This window comes from Phyllosticta capitalensis, assembly GCF_038381095.1.
Source record: "Phyllosticta capitalensis strain CBS 128856 chromosome Unknown BKA78scaffold_6, whole genome shotgun sequence".
In the NCBI taxonomy this organism is placed as follows: domain Eukaryota; kingdom Fungi; phylum Ascomycota; class Dothideomycetes; order Botryosphaeriales; family Phyllostictaceae; genus Phyllosticta; species Phyllosticta capitalensis.
In genome coordinates this window covers 2,085,765-2,100,754 of record NW_027117444.1, presented here as the reverse complement: position 1 = coordinate 2,100,754, position 14,990 = coordinate 2,085,765, and the positions used below count along the sequence as shown (strand labels likewise).

Genomic DNA, 14,990 nt, shown 5'->3' with positions numbered 1-14,990 from the left:
GTATTTAGTGCTTGTCATCCATGACACAAGGTTTCTTGCAAATAATGTCAAGATTGCTATCCAATCGATGCTGTCAATGCAGCTCGAGAAAATTCCTATATCCCGTTTCCCAGTCCCACAGCAAAAAGTAGCTTGTCGAGGCGCCTTTGTTCGCCGGATTCCTGCTCTATGGCAGATGTTTGAGCACAACCCGCTCATCCTGTTGAGAAAAATTGCAAAAAAGGAAAATGAAATGACAGATGCCGCTTTGATATCAAACGAGAGTCGTGCCCACCAAGTCCAGTCTCAAAAATATCCACAAATAACGAAGGAAATAAACACAACGAAAGAAGTGATTGCCTACGCCCTGCAATCCTCACTCCACTTTTGAAGGTGATGAAAGATCATGTTTACAAGCACATTGCGAGGACACGCTCACAAGCGGCATCAAGCTTGGCGGTGGCGCGGTCGAAACGTTGTTGTTGTTGCTCAGGAGTCTCGTTGTTGAGGGTGACCTCGATGCGGGCAAAAGCCTTCTCGGGGGCAATGTGACCAAAGAGAGATTCCTGGTAAGAGGCAGAAGAGGGAGCAGGCGAGTTGAAGTAGAGAGCAAAGTCCGGGTTACCATCGTCGACCTCCTCGACTTCGGCAGTCTCGGAGGCAGCCGGCTTCTCGGCGACGAACTCGGGGCGCTCGATCACCGGGAAGTCGGGCTTGACGGTCTCCTCAACGGGGGAAAAGATGGACGAGCTGCCCTTTCCGGAGAGACCCTCAAGCTCAAAGGGGTGGGTGGGACCCTCGGGAAGCTCGAGGACAGCAAAGACCTGGGGCTGGTTGAAGTTGAAACCACTGCCGGGGAAGTAGTTGACGTTGTTGTTGTTCATGTCAAAAGCCATGGACGACTGCTCGGGAATCATGGACATGCCCATTTGAGAAGTGTTCTCGTGGGAGGACTCCTTCATCATGGGAGGTGCCGTGTTGAAGTTTTGCTGGGCCGGGGCCTGCGAGACCGGAGCGGCCGGCATCTTCGCAGGCTCGGACAGAGCGGGATCGCGGCTGAGCTCGTCAAGGAAGGGCACGAAAGCTTGGTGACGGAGAAGGCGCTCGATGAAGGCGCGCGAGCGCGCGTTCTCCTCCATGAGAGCGCGGTTCTGCATAAGCAGCTCGTTGGCCTCGGTTTGCTTGGCAGCAACTTCACCCTCAAGCTGCGAGATGTATTCTAGGTTGTGTCAGTATGTAGTGTTGCAGGTGTTTTGATCGAGTCACATACCCTTTCTTCTCGAGCGGAATGCGCGGGCAGAAACCTTGTTGCGAAGTTGACGGCGCTCCTTGCTGCTGAGCTTCTTGCCCTCCTCGCTGGCGAGGAGTCTCTCATCCTCGTCCATCTCTTCCTCATCCTTCTTCATCTTGACGATGTGGGGCAGGACGCCCGAGCCGTTAGCATCCGCTTGCTGGGAGTGCAAGATGCTGTTCTGGCGGATCTGGTTGACAACGCGCGCAATGGTCTCTTCCGTGCGGGCGTCGGTGAACTGAGCAGATTTTCTTTGGGCATGGTGGCGGCCTTGTTGTTCCCTTTGCTGCTGGTGATGTTGATGTTGTTGTTGCTGTTGTTGCTGGAGCATCTGTTGTTGCCGCTGCTGCTGGGCCTGCGCCTGCGCCTTGGCCGCGAGAGCAGCTTGTTGCTGATGCATACCCGGGAAGAATCGGATGTTTTGTTGCGACTGCTGCTGGATGTTGTGGGGGTCGACGAAGTCGTCTTTTTGCTGGCCTTCGGAACCAAACATGAAGTTGGGGACAGGACCGGAGTTACCCATGTTGGTGTCCATGTCGAAATCACCCCATCCATCGTCAAAGCCGAGGCCGGAGTTGCTGAAGTTGAAAGACTCGCGCATAGGCTGGTTCATCGACGGCATCTGGATTCCCGGAAGGGAGCCGGAGGGCAGGCCAGTTTGCTGCTTGAAGAGCTCATACTCGTGGCTCGGCTTGGCCGGAGTCTGGTGGTCTTCGGCCTGGTCGAGAGGCAGGATGCTGTTGGTGGGACTTGCCATGGTCGAGGCAACTGTTGAGGGAGCCATTTGCGACGAGCTGGCGGGGGCCGGAGACTGGATGGCATTGAAGTCGATGAGGCTGTCCATGTCCGGATCGAAGCATTGGTTGGTGTTGAAGGCCTGGTAGCCCATGGGCTGGGCCGCGATGGTAGACATGACGGCGGTAGAGTTGTTGGGTGGGTGTGGAGAGAGGAGTAAAGGGCGAAAACCTTGCTAAGGCAACGGGTGTGGGTCGTGTTTTGTGGTAGCGATCAAGACGCAGTTGCTGGCGGTCGTCGGGTCCCCGGGGTCGCGGGCGCGCAGGCAGTGAGAAAGCGTCGTCAGCGTTCTATTTTGGGAACGAGCTGGCGGCTTGGCCTTGGAGCGAGGGCGGCGCGACGATGGAGGGTAACGAGCGAAGTGTTTGGAGTGCGGTGGTTGAATGCGACGGCTTGGGGGTCGTCGCAAGCGGAATTAGGAGGTTTGGTGGTTGATGTTGGGGTTGATGGGGGGAGAAATGGGAGATGGGAGAGAGAGTTGGGTGGACATGGCTGGGGGCGGGGCCCAAAGGGATTTAGCGACTCTGGCGCTTCGCTGCTGAGTTTCAGCGCTGCGCCTCTCCGAGTCCGTCGCTCTAATCATCTCCGGCTCCTCTCAGCCCGCCTTGGCCCAAAATGGCCATGCCTCCGGTGCACTGGTCCCTCTCTCGACATCTCAGCGCACGCCGGCACATTTCTCGCTCTCACCCAAATGCCGAACAATCATCACTTGGAATCTGGTCCCTAGCTTACCAGACTTCTTCTTCTTCGCCATGGCTTCAACTTCACCATGCATACGCAATCTTTGCTTACCTGCCGCCAAACTTTAACCACCCGTCCTAGACTAAGCACTCCGCAGCAGTACCGACTCTTCTTCAGGCTCGCCCGTCGACAAACATGGTCGTCTCGAGACAAAGAAGCAACGCCACGGTGATGCCCATGCTGGCCCTGGCCTGGAGCCTCCGCAGTCCACTCTCGGATCTGCTCGCCGAATTCATGTGGAGATGCAAACAAATGGACCATCTTGATCGACCATGTTCCTCTTTCATCTGCTTGCAGCACTAGACGTAGATTCTGAGGAGAGCAAGCGCGTGAAACGGCCAGCCGATTCAAGAGGGTATCGGCGCTGAGTTCAGCACTTTGCTGATTTTGTCATGATGCTTCGGCCGACATGCACTCGGCTCGGAGATAGGCTTGGAGCCAGTCAATTCTTGCAGCACGCCGACCTTGCCTTTGCACCGTCAGCGGCTCACACGGCTAGGGACCTTGGCCGGCACGAGCAAAGGAGAGCCCTGCATGCCTTGGAGGCCATATCGTCAGGTAACTGGAGCGTCATCTGTCACGCCACAGGCTCTGGCACCTGTTGAACTTTTTTTTCGCTCTTTGCCTCTTGCACTTGACAAGTACTTGGCAGTTAGAGAGGACCTCGGCCCTCACATACTTTTCTGTCAAAACAGTGAGCACTCAGCGGCCGGAATGCGGATTCACTCAAGGTTCTTGCTCGGAGTTTGTACCCGGAGCACAGAATGCGAGGACTGAGGAGACACCAATAGCGCACAGCCACATTCAAAATACTCAAGATTATTCCACCACACTGGACAAAGACGCTGGTCGCACAAGTACGCGTCCATTGTTCTGCTGCCACTGCGGCGTCACATTCTCCTACGCTTCGAGAGCTTCTCCGCCGACGACCTGAATCGTTTTTGGCCTGTCGCCCTGCAGCACAGCCGCCGCTTTCGTTGCGGCTCGGCTCGACTACTGCTTCGGGCAGTTTTCGCCATAAGGCGCCCTACAAACGGTCGTACGCTGTGGCTTTTTTGTGTTCGAGAGAGGCGCGGACAACTGTTATTGAAACCCAAGGAGACGGTATCAAGACGTCGATGCTCGAATAAAGTAGAAGGCGACGTGGCACCCCGCCTCAAAAACGAGGATCGAGTCTGTCCAGTCTGGACGAGATGCGGAGTGAGCTGGCTGAATGCAAGATGGCAAGGCGCTGATGACGAGTCTCCTCCGGGGGTGGTTCTGCTTCTCGACGACCACATCTTCACGCCTCCATCTGACAAACAACAAGCCAGTCGGTCCGGGAATAACGTCAAAGCAGTCTCGCCATCACTTTCTCTCATCTCCCACCACACAAAAACAGCCCTTCGGCGCCTTGTGCAAATTGAAAAAGCCTTTGAGCAAGAGGAACGTGCTCTACAAACTATAGGCAGGCTAAGACCCTACAGGCAGGTGCACCCACATCTATATTCTAGAACTCGAAGGCAAGCCTTTTCCTCCTTCGTCCTCCCTACGGCCCTATCGCCCCGATATGCTTCGGCAAGCGAGCCGAAGGCGCCTTACGACGAGGACGGGAATTCCGAAATCTCGTCTCGTTCCACCACCACTTCGCCATCATATGCCCCTGACAAGAGGTGTGATGAGGGAGTGAGACAACCCATCTCGCCTGCAGACCCAAGACTCGACGAACCTCACAAGAGGAAGGTTCTCCACATGCTGGCAGGACGTTGATTTGCTGGGCGCTCTTGGTTATTCCCGCCTGTGCGGCCGCCGGACGGCGGACCGCCGTGACGATCGTGCCTGGAAAGAGGGCCCCTGATTCAGATGTCGGACTGCTGCGTGCGCAGTGTCTGGTTTGGGGAAGCGGTTGTTGTCGCTCCTGCGCTGCTCTCGCGATCTCGACTCCGGTCGTCTTTTTGCCGGTGGTGGTGTGGTCGAGAAACCAGAATTCGGTAGGTGTGCGAGGGGACTTTCTCTCCGAGAGACTCTTGAGAGCATAGTAGTCACTATTATTGCAGCCATCAAAAGCACGAGAATGCTTTTTCTCACCCCACTCCCGCTACTCGAAGCCGTCTGTCGAGCTGAGCCACCTACAACATCTCAGCCACTCACCACAGCTCCCCCTAGCGTTCTTCAGCCCACCAGCCCAGCCCAGACTCGCCTCTGTGCCCCCAAAGTCCAACGAGAACGGAGTAGATATGCATCTGGATCATCCCGAGGTCCGTAACACTTTCTACATGCCTCACCACAGAGCAAACCATCCCACGCACGCACGCACGCACGCGGGGCCGGCCGACGACTAGTAGCTGCTCGTGGCCGCCAAGAGAGAAGACGCGCGCACACGTTGGATTTGGAAGAACGCTCGAAGATCTCTGATATCTGGAAAATTGTTGCGCGAGCTCAGTGGGTAACATTGGCCGACTGATCTTGCACCGGATTGAATCTTCCTGTCTGCACTTGTTGATTGGCGCTGCGCGCTGCTGATATGGGTGATGGGACTGATGAAGCGCCCGTCCTTTCAATATTATTCCAATGGAAATTTGACCTGCCAGGTGATGAGGTGCGGCGGAATTGGAATAGAGTTTGGCAGGCGAGACCCGATGAACCATCCACAAGTCAATCAAGTCCATTGTAACTATTCTCCGGCGAGTGTACTAACCACAGCGAGTGAGGCAAGAAACCTCATTTCCGAATTGATGTCAACGCCGGACGGGAGACAGCGTATGGGGAGCATTCAAGCTTCCTTGGCGGGTCTTGTCGTTACCATCTTCCTCACGGCCCACCGTGACATCGACATTGACAGACATACAGCACGTTACCTAGTAGTGCTGCCAAAAGTCGGTCGACTACGCATCCGCACGCAGCATGTGTACCGGGTTTGCGCTCAGGTACGCCGTACGCCTCTGACCAGACACCACCACGTCTCGTGGACCCTCGGACCCTGAGAGCCGTCTGTGAATCCCGTCGAACCACGGGTCCAGAGCGCGACGGCGCCGCGACCACTACCAAGGCGGCGGGGGCTGGTTCGATTCTCGATGGCGGCGCCGGACGTCTCCCACAACAACCCACGTACACCTACCAGATCACTTCAACCACCGTCCACGGCTCATCGACCGCGTTTCGTTTCGCCGGAGGATGCACCTACGCATATGCAACGCCAGTACACGGACCGGGGCGGTGACCAGAAGCTGTGGGCGCGGTTGGGTAGGTAGGTTGGCGGTTCGGGTCGACTGTCGACGCAGCGCAGCACAGCGCAGCGGCCTAGATCGTCGCGATGGCCCGTGGCCGCAGACTTCAAGGGAGCGAACATGGAGGATGTGGCCGATGTCGCTTGCGAGAAGTGTGGTGGTGTACATGGCGAGGAAAGGGTTGTGGGACTTTGGGAGGGGAGAGACGCTGGACAGCACGCGGAGATGGTTTGGCTCAAACCAGCCCCAGAGAACAGTACACGGGGAAGGCGAGCGGCGACCTGAGTTGAGGTGCTCCAATGCAAAAAGGTAGGAGGCAGAAGCTTTGTGGAAGTACACCCCCAGACGACGGGCGCTCCTTTGCTTGTTCCGTTGCAAGAATTTGACTTGGAACGGAAATTAAAGAAGACATTGGCTTGTCGTCATCCAAGAAAGGCACACTGAAGGTAAGTGGAGTATGCCAAAGAGACGGATCTCTTCTGTTTGGAGCAAAACGGGGGGTCTTTTTTTTTTTTTTTTTTTTCCCCGCTTCACAGCATCTGTCGACTTTGACATTCTTGCCCCGCGTCAGCAATTGTTCTCCTTCTCTTGGTGCAGTTGTCAGACATCCTACAACTTCAGTACGAATACGCAGGCGCTCAGCCACGAGCTTTTTGCGTCTCAACGAGAACGACACACAGTGGCCTCATCTCGTTGTCCCAATTTCAAAGGCCATGTCCGCAGAACTGCAGCTTTTCCATCAACTCGCGGAGAATTCAACCCTGAAGTCGACTCCAACGCGTTCGTTCGCCAGTGGCGGGCCGGCAAGCATCTGCAGCAATTGAGATGGCCAACCAATCCAACAACGACGGGATTGTCAACCACATACCTTGCTCGAACATCTGTCGATAACGGTTCGGTCCACGGCCACACTTCCCACTTCGTCGACTTGGCCGGTCGAGCGATGCGGAGAAGGCAGAGAGGATGGAAGCTGGGCGGCTCTGGGCATGGTCGATCAATGACGTCAGCGTAGGTCGCACCTTGCCCGTTCCCCCAGCTGTTGCTACATGAACGGATAGTTACGGTACAGCGTGCTACTAGCAGTAGCAGCAGCAGCAACATCCACTTAGCCACGCCACACTGTTGCTCAGTTGGCTGAAGGCGAAAGAGAGGCAGTGCGAGTCGGAGCACACAGCGCGTCAGAGCCTCCTGCGACGGTTGGCGCTTCGTTGCCGCCGCAGCAGAGCAGCAGCAACAACAACGTCTGAACGGCTCGACGGGTGATGTTGTCAGAGCCGTCCCGTCGGATGTGCTGTCACACCCGACAACTGGACCATTGACGGACGGACCCCGAGTAGAGTGCTCGCGCTGTCGGCTTAGGCTGTTGGGCGAGGGCCAGGGAGGCATGGGCATACGACTTGGGATCAATAGTACGTTCGACAACTGACATCTATAGTCGAGTTAGACCACATAGGCACAGTACAAGCAAAAAGGCTTGCGCGTCGCCCAGCATCAAACAAGAAGCATGAGATTCACCAACTAGCGAAAAAGGCAGGTCGATAGGGCACAAATCCATACATGTAGGCAGGGCATTGGCGGGGGGATGCTGTGCTCCAGGGGTGCGTCGAACGCCTGCTGCAGCCAATGACGCACAAAGAAAGACCAGTCTTGGGCGTCTTGGAACGGAGACGCAGAGGAGAAAAAAGCACATGGTGTAGCGCCCGTCTGCTTGGGACATGGCCGGGCGTGGTCTTGGTGAGGTGCTCTCTTGCATCACCCTGCCCAGGGCTTCCCCGTCTTGAATTCTTGCTTGCTCCCAAGGAACCCTCTTCCCATCCCATCTTCACACCATTCTCTTCCTGCTTTTTCTGGTCTAGAGACTGCACCTGCCACTGCCACTGCTGCTGCTGCTGCCATCTACTGCTTCTGACACCTGCCTGCTCCACTGCGCCTCCTCCTCATTCTTCCTTCTCAACCACCCCGCGCAGCCACTCGCCTGGCTGTCACTCTGCTGCTGCGGGATTCCTCCACACACTCACCTCACCACTCCATCAATTCCACCCACATTGGTTCGAGGGCCACTGGACACGGCGCCACGACCCCAATTGATATTGTCTCGAGCTCCATTCTCATTCGAATCTATGCATCTTTTGCTCGACCACAACTATACGACTACGACCAGCAACCATGCCTTCACGACGCTCCTCCTCCTCGACCCACCGCAGCTTGCTGTCGCTGCTGCTGCTCTCAGCCGGAGCGGCCCTGGCGCAGACGCCGCCAAACTTCTCGCCCAGCTCCTCGGAGCGCCTGCTGGCGACGTTTGACCAGAATACTACGGATCCCTTCTTCTTCGTGCTGGGCGGCGTCTTTGAGAGGAATTGTGCGTTTGCCCCCAATGCCCACCCCAGCATCTAGAGAGGGTATCGAAAGAGGAAAAAGCTCGAGTGGACATGTAAACAATGCAAGCTGACACCACGCGCCCTCTTCTCTCGCAGCAACGCAAAGCGCCCCACAAATCTACCTCCCGGCCAACCGCACCACGCTGGGCCCACCGACCAACAGCACGCTGCCAGCGACGTACCTCATCCTGATGGTGGACCCGGACGCGCCGTCGCCGCAAAACACGTCGCGCAGCGAGATCCTGCACTGGATGCAGCCGGGCGCCCGGCTGAGCCGCAGCACCGAGACGCAGACCGCCAACGACACGGCCATCTCGATGCTGTCGGCCGCGGACACGGGCACCGCCGCCGTCGTCCCCTACCAGGGCCCCGCGCCCCCCAGCGAGGCCCCCCACCGCTACATCGTCATGGTGTTCCGCCAGCCAGAGGGCTCCGACAACTTCACGCTGCCGGCCGACTATGAGGCGAGGCAGGGCGGCCAGAATCGCACGCTCTTCAATGCCACGGATTTTGTCCAAAAGGCCAACTTGGGCGATCCTGTCGCGGCGACGTATTTCCTTGTTGGCAGCATGACCCAGGGTAATGGCACCGACACGTACAATGGTACGGGTGCTGCCGCCGGCATTGGCAACTCGTCGCTCGGGAATGGGAATGCCACCAACTCGACGGGCGGCGGCGGCGGCGGCAGCAGCGGCGGCGAGGGCGGTACCACCCCGAGCGGCACGGCTCCTACCGACTCGGGATCTGGCGCGGAGAGGAGGGAGAAGCTGGGCCTGGGGGCGTTGATCGGAGCGCTTGCGGGTGCGCTGTGGTTGATTGGTTGAGGACGCAGTTGATCAGTTGAGGTGGGTTGACGTTGAGCGGCGGCAGCGGTGGTGGTAGCGGAGGGAAACGAAGTAAGGGGGAGGTGAGCGGTGGTCGTCGTTGCTCTGGAGGCATATAGGACGTTTGGGTTTTCGTCTTGCGTCCGTCTGTATTTATTTTTGCGTTCCCGCGTCCGCGGTCCTTTACTGCGGTCGGGTGAGTACCAGGGAAAGAGACGACGAGGCCTGCCGACTTGGCTGGAGTCGAGCAGAGGCATTCGTACGTGGTGGAATGGGGAAAAGATCAGACGCAGCAATGTAGCAATACTTGGGTAGCATGAAGCCAGCCTCCAAAAGGACGTTGAAATTTGAACTTTGAACTTGATGATGAGTCGAACACACGGCGGACTACGTACCAGCGAGGCCCCCCCCCCCCCCCCCCCCTCCAAGCGTCATGACAGTGAGTGGTATCGCTCTAGAAATGCTTTTTTGTGTCCACCTACCGTCCCAACCCTGAAATGCCAAAACGCCCCAATGTATAGTTATGCTGCCACTTTTCCCATCTCTTTTCTTTCGTGTCTCTTTCTCTAGTCTTCGTGCATGACGGCCATGTCAAGCACCTCAGCTCTTGCGCGCCCCTTGGTCTGCGTGGAGATGAACTCGGTCAGCGCGCGGTAGGCGCCGGGCTCGACGAAGCCGACGCACTCCCACTCGTCGCCCAGCACGTCCTGGTTCTCGACCTGCTCGACCAGCGCCAGGATGCGGTCCTTGACGGTGCCCGCCGCCGCCTTTTGCTCTTCGTCGTTGTCTTCACCGCCGCCCTTGCCTTTCTTGTTGTTGTCTTTTGCGGCGGGCGCTGCGGCAGGTGCGGGCGCTGCGCTTTTGGCTGCTTGCTTGAGGATGTTGGTCGGGCAGGTGATGCGCAGGCGCATTCGGGCGCGTGCAACGGGGATCGGTTGGTGTGCGATGAGGGCCTTCATGGCTTCGAGGGCTTGCGATTTGGCGGACTTGGTGTTGGAGACGCCGCTCCACCGCGGGAGGTCCTTTTTCGGTTGTTCAGCGCCTTCCGCGGTTGTGGGAGTCGAGGTGCCGCTGTTGTCTGTCGCGGGCGCCTTTGCGGTTTGCGAGCTCAGTTGATCCAAAGCCTTCTCGATCATTCCCGTCGTATAGACGCGCTTCGTTTTGGGGTCGACCAGACGGCCAGCCACAATGTCGACAACCTCGTTGTGGACGCGCTCGAGCTGCGCATTGCGCTCCTTCTCTCCGACCTGCAGCTCGCCCTTGTTCAGGATCTCGAGGATGATGTCGTCGAGCGGCCGGTCCTTGCCAAACGCCTTGGACAGGTCCTCCTTGTTGGCGACCTGGCCCTTGCTGACGTTGATGAAGACGTTTGGGATTTGCAGCACGTTGTCCAGGTCCTTTTCGACGCCGCTGCGCCATTCGAGCACCTTGTTCTTGTAGCATGCGATTTCGAAGCGCTTCTTGCCTGTTCGCGCGGTGTTAGGGGGGGTGGAAGGAGGCGGCGAGGTATTTTTTGATTGGCGAACCTTTTTTCATGCGAACAAGTGAAACATTGGTCAACTTGATTTGGTTGACGGGCTGGAAACATGTCAGCAGGGATTTCGAAGGAGAGAGGGACGGCAAGCATACGGTCTTGATTCCCACGGGCATTTTGGCGGTGTTGCTCGGGGTTGTGGGCAAGAGAGGAGAGAGATGTGTTGAAGTTATGGCAAGGCTCGATGAAGATTTGGAGTCAGTCTGGCTCACGGTGACGTAGAAGCTGCGCTAGAGCAGATAGGGAAGCCAAGAGGCCTTATCAGCTGCACGCGACCCATCCAACCCCAGCCTCCCGTCAGTCAGTCAGGCACACCGAAGTCGTCTCCGGGCCAGCTGCAGCTCCCGTAGCTTAGCTTAGCTTTCCACTCTTGACTCTCGTCCACACTTCACCCCAGTCTATCTTCTTCACCTCCTCTCTTCCCCTCACGAGACCACTCCATCTCGTCCATTTCACTTCCATCTGTCCATCGCGTCATCCATCCGAAGCCGACCGCTGATCATCTCTCCGAGCTGATTGCACCATGAAGGTCGCCACCTCCGCGCTCCTCGTTGGAGCTGCCACCACGGCGCTGGCCGACCAGCAGCAGATCTTTAAGATTCCCAAGCCCGTCCAGGACGCCTCCGAGGCCGTCACCAAGGCCTGGGAGAAGCCGCTCCACAACCTCGAAGATGCCCTCAAGACCATGACGGCCGAAGCTCGCCAGGTCTGGGACGAGGTCGCCATGATGTTCCCCGACGCCATGGAAAAGGCAAACTTCTTCTCCTCCCCGAAGCCGCACACCCGCAAGCATGACTCCGAGTGGGACCATGTCATCAAGGGCGCCGACGTCCAGAGCGTCTGGGTCGAAAACTCCAAGGGCGAGAAGGAGCGCGACGTTGACGGGAGGCTGGATGCCTACAGCCTCCGCACCAAGAAGGTCGACCCCAAGTCGCTCGGCGTCGACACCGTCAAGCAGTACAGCGGATACCTCGACGACGACGAGGATGATAAGCACTTGTTCTACTGTGAGTCATGCCGCTCCATTGAGATGACAGACTGGAGCTAACACAAGCTTGCCAGGGTTCTTCGAGTCCCGCAACGACCCCAAGAATGACCCCGTCATCCTCTGGCTCAACGGCGGCCCCGGCTGCTCGTCGCTGACTGGCTTGTTCATGGAGCTCGGCCCCTCGTCAATCACCAAGGAGCGCGAAGTCAAGTACAACCCGGCTTCCTGGAACAGCAATGCTTCCGTCATCTTCCTTGACCAACCCGTCAACGTTGGTTACTCTTACTCTGGTAGCTCCGTTAGCAACACGGTTGCTGCTGGCAAGGACGTCTACGCCTTGCTCACCCTCTTCTTCAAGCAATTTCCCGAGTACGCTACTCAGGACTTCCACATTGCCGGTGAATCGTACGCTGGCCACTACATTCCCGTTTTCGCGTCCGAGATTCTCTCGCACAAGAAGCGCAACATCAACCTCAAGTCCGTCTTGATCGGCAACGGTCTCACTGATGGCTTGACCCAATACGAGTACTACAGGCCCATGGCCTGCGGAAAGGGAGGTTGGCCTGCTGTGCTTGGCGAGAGCGAGTGCCAGGCCATGGACAACGCCCTGCCCCGCTGCCAGTCGCTGATCCAGAGCTGCTACAACAGCGAGAGCGTCTGGTCTTGCGTCCCCGCCTCCATCTACTGCAACAACGCCATGATTGGCCCCTACCAGCGCACCGGTCAAAACGTCTACGACGTCCGTGGCAAGTGCGAGGACAGCAGCAATCTCTGCTACTCTCAGATGGGCTGGATCTCCGACTACCTGAACAAGGACAACGTCATGTCGGCTCTTGGTGCCGAGGTTTCCAGCTACGACAGCTGCAACTTTGACATTAACCGCAACTTCTTGTTCCAGGGTGACTGGATGCAGCCCTTCCACCGCCTCGTCCCTGGCATTCTCGAGCAGATTCCCGTCTTGATCTACGCCGTAAGTTTCGTTCACAGCTCACCAAGACATGCGCTAACATTTCCATCAGGGTGACGCCGACTTCATCTGCAACTGGCTCGGCAACAAGGCCTGGAGCGAGGCGCTCGAGTGGCCCGGCCAGAAGAAGTTTGCGCCTCTGCCCCTCGAGGACCTCAAGCTCGGCGGCTCGGGCCGCAAGACGGGCCAGATCAAGAGCCACGGCAACTTTACGTTTATGCGCCTGCACGCCGGCGGCCACATGGTGCCGTTCGACCAGCCCGAGGCCTCGCTCGACATGCTCAACCGCTGGATCAGCGGCGAGTGGTTCGGCCAGGAGTTGTAAGGTGGTCTTTGGGAGTTGTGGTGGAACTTTTGAGAGGTGAATTGAAATTGTCAAGCACTCATGTCGTGAGATGATGTTGTGAGTGGGGTGAGGTGATGTAGGTGGTCATTCGATCAGCGTGGTAGATGGTAGACGGAAAGGCAAAAATCACCAGTTCATGTAGCTTGGTCCCTGCCAAATTGACAATTGAAGTTTTTGTTTGGATGATTTTGCAAACTTTGATTGAGTGATTGGTCTTTTCATCCTTGGACGAGAGTGGAAAGGTAATGTTGGAGAGTCGCCCTGCAATATCATCGGAGCCCGAATATATTCGGCTACCTGTGCGATGAGGTGGTAGGGCGGATAACGACAGCATTACTTCGAGGCTTAGACATTTTTTTGTTTCCGACTTGTTGACTGTATCTTGCGGATGACCTCGAACAGTGAGATCGAATAAGCCTTGGAAAGTATGTGTGTTGCTTTGCTTCCCCCCTCTTCCCCTGATCTGAAGCTAGTAAGTAAGGGGCAAGTGTTTGTCGACCTGCGAATCCCACCAACCCTGCCAGTTTTTTTTTTTTTTTTTTTTTTTTTGGCACCCTTCTTCGTCCTTTGGTTGCGTGATGGTCGAGAACTCTTTCAGATGGATGGATGGTTCTGAATGCGTCCAGTGATGGGGTGATTCCTTGCTGTAGGTTTAACTAGGGAGGAGGGAGGAGGAAGACGTGCGTGTATGGAGCGCTGTTTTCTTCTTTTGCTCGTGTGGATACGGTGATGTGCTACTGCTGCTGCTGCTACTAATTCAGAGAAGTGTAATTAATACAGTTGCTTTCTCTCGTGGACTTGTCCACGAGCCTCGACCCAAGTTACGCCTAGTCGCCTGTTCACCTCATTGTGCCAGACACATCAACCTTGACGCAGAACAGCGTGGACACGCGCAGCTCGTCCCGCGGGCATCGCGAGCATTTCAAGATGCCATTGTATCGTGTCCATCGTCACATATGTAGCATAGTCCAGTCCATCTTCTCTGGTTAGCCAGCATCACGCTGCGCGCAAACAAAACGCGTACATATAAGTAGCTCTCACGCGGCCAACGGCAACCGCGCTTTTTGATGCGGGAAGATGGGTCCATACCTTACATCGAGCATCGGATCACTCCGAACTCGGCTCCTCGACTCAGGTGCGAGCTGGAACGACGAAGATGCCGAGTATCCCGTCGACCTATTTGATCGATGGCACCTAGATGATCCATCCTCTCACCCTCGGATCAAAGACTGCTGGCGATTGGTTGAGTTGGTTGAGTTGCATGCAGCGTTGTTGCCCTGAGAAACGAGCCTTCTTCCGGCCTTCCCGCTCGGACAACGGATGGTCGTTTGGAATCAGGACCTGTACACTGCATTATTCAGCGGAAAAGCCCCCCTGCTGATGAGTTTGAGCCACAGAGGGGTATTGGGGCATGCCACTCGCGTGTGTACCAGTGCATGTCGAGCCCTGAGCTATCGACATTGCACCTGGTCCTTTCCACATAGAAGCAGAAACCATTGAAAACCGACACATTGAAGTCAATGGGGCCGAGCAAGAGCAGGAGTCGGTGGTAGATAAGCCAGTGTCTCGCTCTCGCTCTCACTCTCGAGCTGCACAGTTTTCCATGTCCCAGAGCGAGATTTTGAGGAGAGTGAAGTCATTAGAGTACGCGCTCATCTTTCCGCTATTATTGGTCCGCTTCGTAAAGGCTGGTGGCTGTGCCGCGCACTTTTCTGGCTAGGTCTTGACACGCTGTGACAGGGAGCAGTCGAGCAGTCGAGCAGTCGAGCAGTCGTGTGTGTCGCAACTTCTTTGAACTGACAGTGAGTGATCAGACGTCCACAGGGCAGAGATGATGGAGCGGTTGAGTGATTCACTTTGGTTGGCCACGACTGTTCTTGACGAGTTCTCATGAGATCGATTCCTCCCTTTGAGCTGAAAGCACTTGGTGCCACAGCATCA

The 14,990-nt window shown here is 56.6% G+C and overlaps 6 protein-coding genes across 6 annotated transcripts; 2 read left to right on the top strand and 4 right to left on the bottom strand.

Moving 5' to 3' along the window:
• Positions 1 to 379: 379 nt before the first annotated feature.
• BKA78DRAFT_156056 (uncharacterized protein) lies at positions 380 to 2,331 on the bottom strand. The gene is made up of 2 exons (XM_066883019.1): positions 1,250 to 2,331; positions 380 to 1,198 (listed from the first exon to the last, which is right to left on the bottom strand). The coding sequence occupies exons 1-2, from the start codon at positions 2,181 to 2,183 to the stop codon at positions 390 to 392; spliced, it is 1,743 nt and encodes a 580-aa protein (XP_066743726.1). The 5' UTR covers positions 2,184 to 2,331; the 3' UTR covers positions 380 to 389.
• A 2,501-nt stretch (positions 2,332 to 4,832) lies between these two features.
• Positions 4,833 to 5,452, bottom strand: BKA78DRAFT_317476 (uncharacterized protein). Its single transcript, XM_066888713.1, has one exon. It carries the CDS (start codon positions 5,431 to 5,433, stop codon positions 4,948 to 4,950), a length of 486 nt encoding a protein of 161 aa, XP_066743725.1. The 5' UTR covers positions 5,434 to 5,452; the 3' UTR covers positions 4,833 to 4,947.
• Positions 5,453 to 6,548: 1,096 nt separating this feature from the next.
• On the bottom strand, positions 6,549 to 7,791 carry BKA78DRAFT_156033 (uncharacterized protein). Its single transcript, XM_066883018.1, has one exon. The coding sequence runs from the start codon at positions 7,402 to 7,404 to the stop codon at positions 6,673 to 6,675; it is 732 nt and encodes a 243-aa protein (XP_066743724.1). The 5' UTR covers positions 7,405 to 7,791; the 3' UTR covers positions 6,549 to 6,672.
• Positions 7,792 to 8,178: 387 nt separating this feature from the next.
• BKA78DRAFT_353894 (phosphatidylethanolamine-binding protein) lies at positions 8,179 to 9,214 on the top strand (the record flags this gene model as incomplete). Its single annotated transcript, XM_066891632.1, has 2 exons — positions 8,179 to 8,371; positions 8,487 to 9,214. The coding sequence occupies 2 exons, from the start codon at positions 8,179 to 8,181 to the stop codon at positions 9,212 to 9,214; spliced, it is 921 nt and encodes a 306-aa protein (XP_066743723.1).
• Positions 9,215 to 9,631: 417 nt separating this feature from the next.
• On the bottom strand, positions 9,632 to 10,939 carry BKA78DRAFT_317471 (Shwachman-Bodian-diamond syndrome protein). The gene is made up of 3 exons (XM_066888712.1): positions 10,844 to 10,939; positions 10,741 to 10,792; positions 9,632 to 10,679 (listed from the first exon to the last, which is right to left on the bottom strand). Exons 1-3 carry the CDS (start codon positions 10,862 to 10,864, stop codon positions 9,781 to 9,783), a joined length of 972 nt encoding a protein of 323 aa, XP_066743722.1. The 5' UTR covers positions 10,865 to 10,939; the 3' UTR covers positions 9,632 to 9,780.
• Positions 10,940 to 11,048: 109 nt separating this feature from the next.
• BKA78DRAFT_317468 (cpy like protein carboxypeptidase) lies at positions 11,049 to 13,301 on the top strand. The gene is made up of 3 exons (XM_066888711.1): positions 11,049 to 11,755; positions 11,811 to 12,706; positions 12,756 to 13,301. The coding sequence occupies exons 1-3, from the start codon at positions 11,272 to 11,274 to the stop codon at positions 13,026 to 13,028; spliced, it is 1,653 nt and encodes a 550-aa protein (XP_066743721.1). The 5' UTR covers positions 11,049 to 11,271; the 3' UTR covers positions 13,029 to 13,301.
• Positions 13,302 to 14,990: the final 1,689 nt, after the last annotated feature.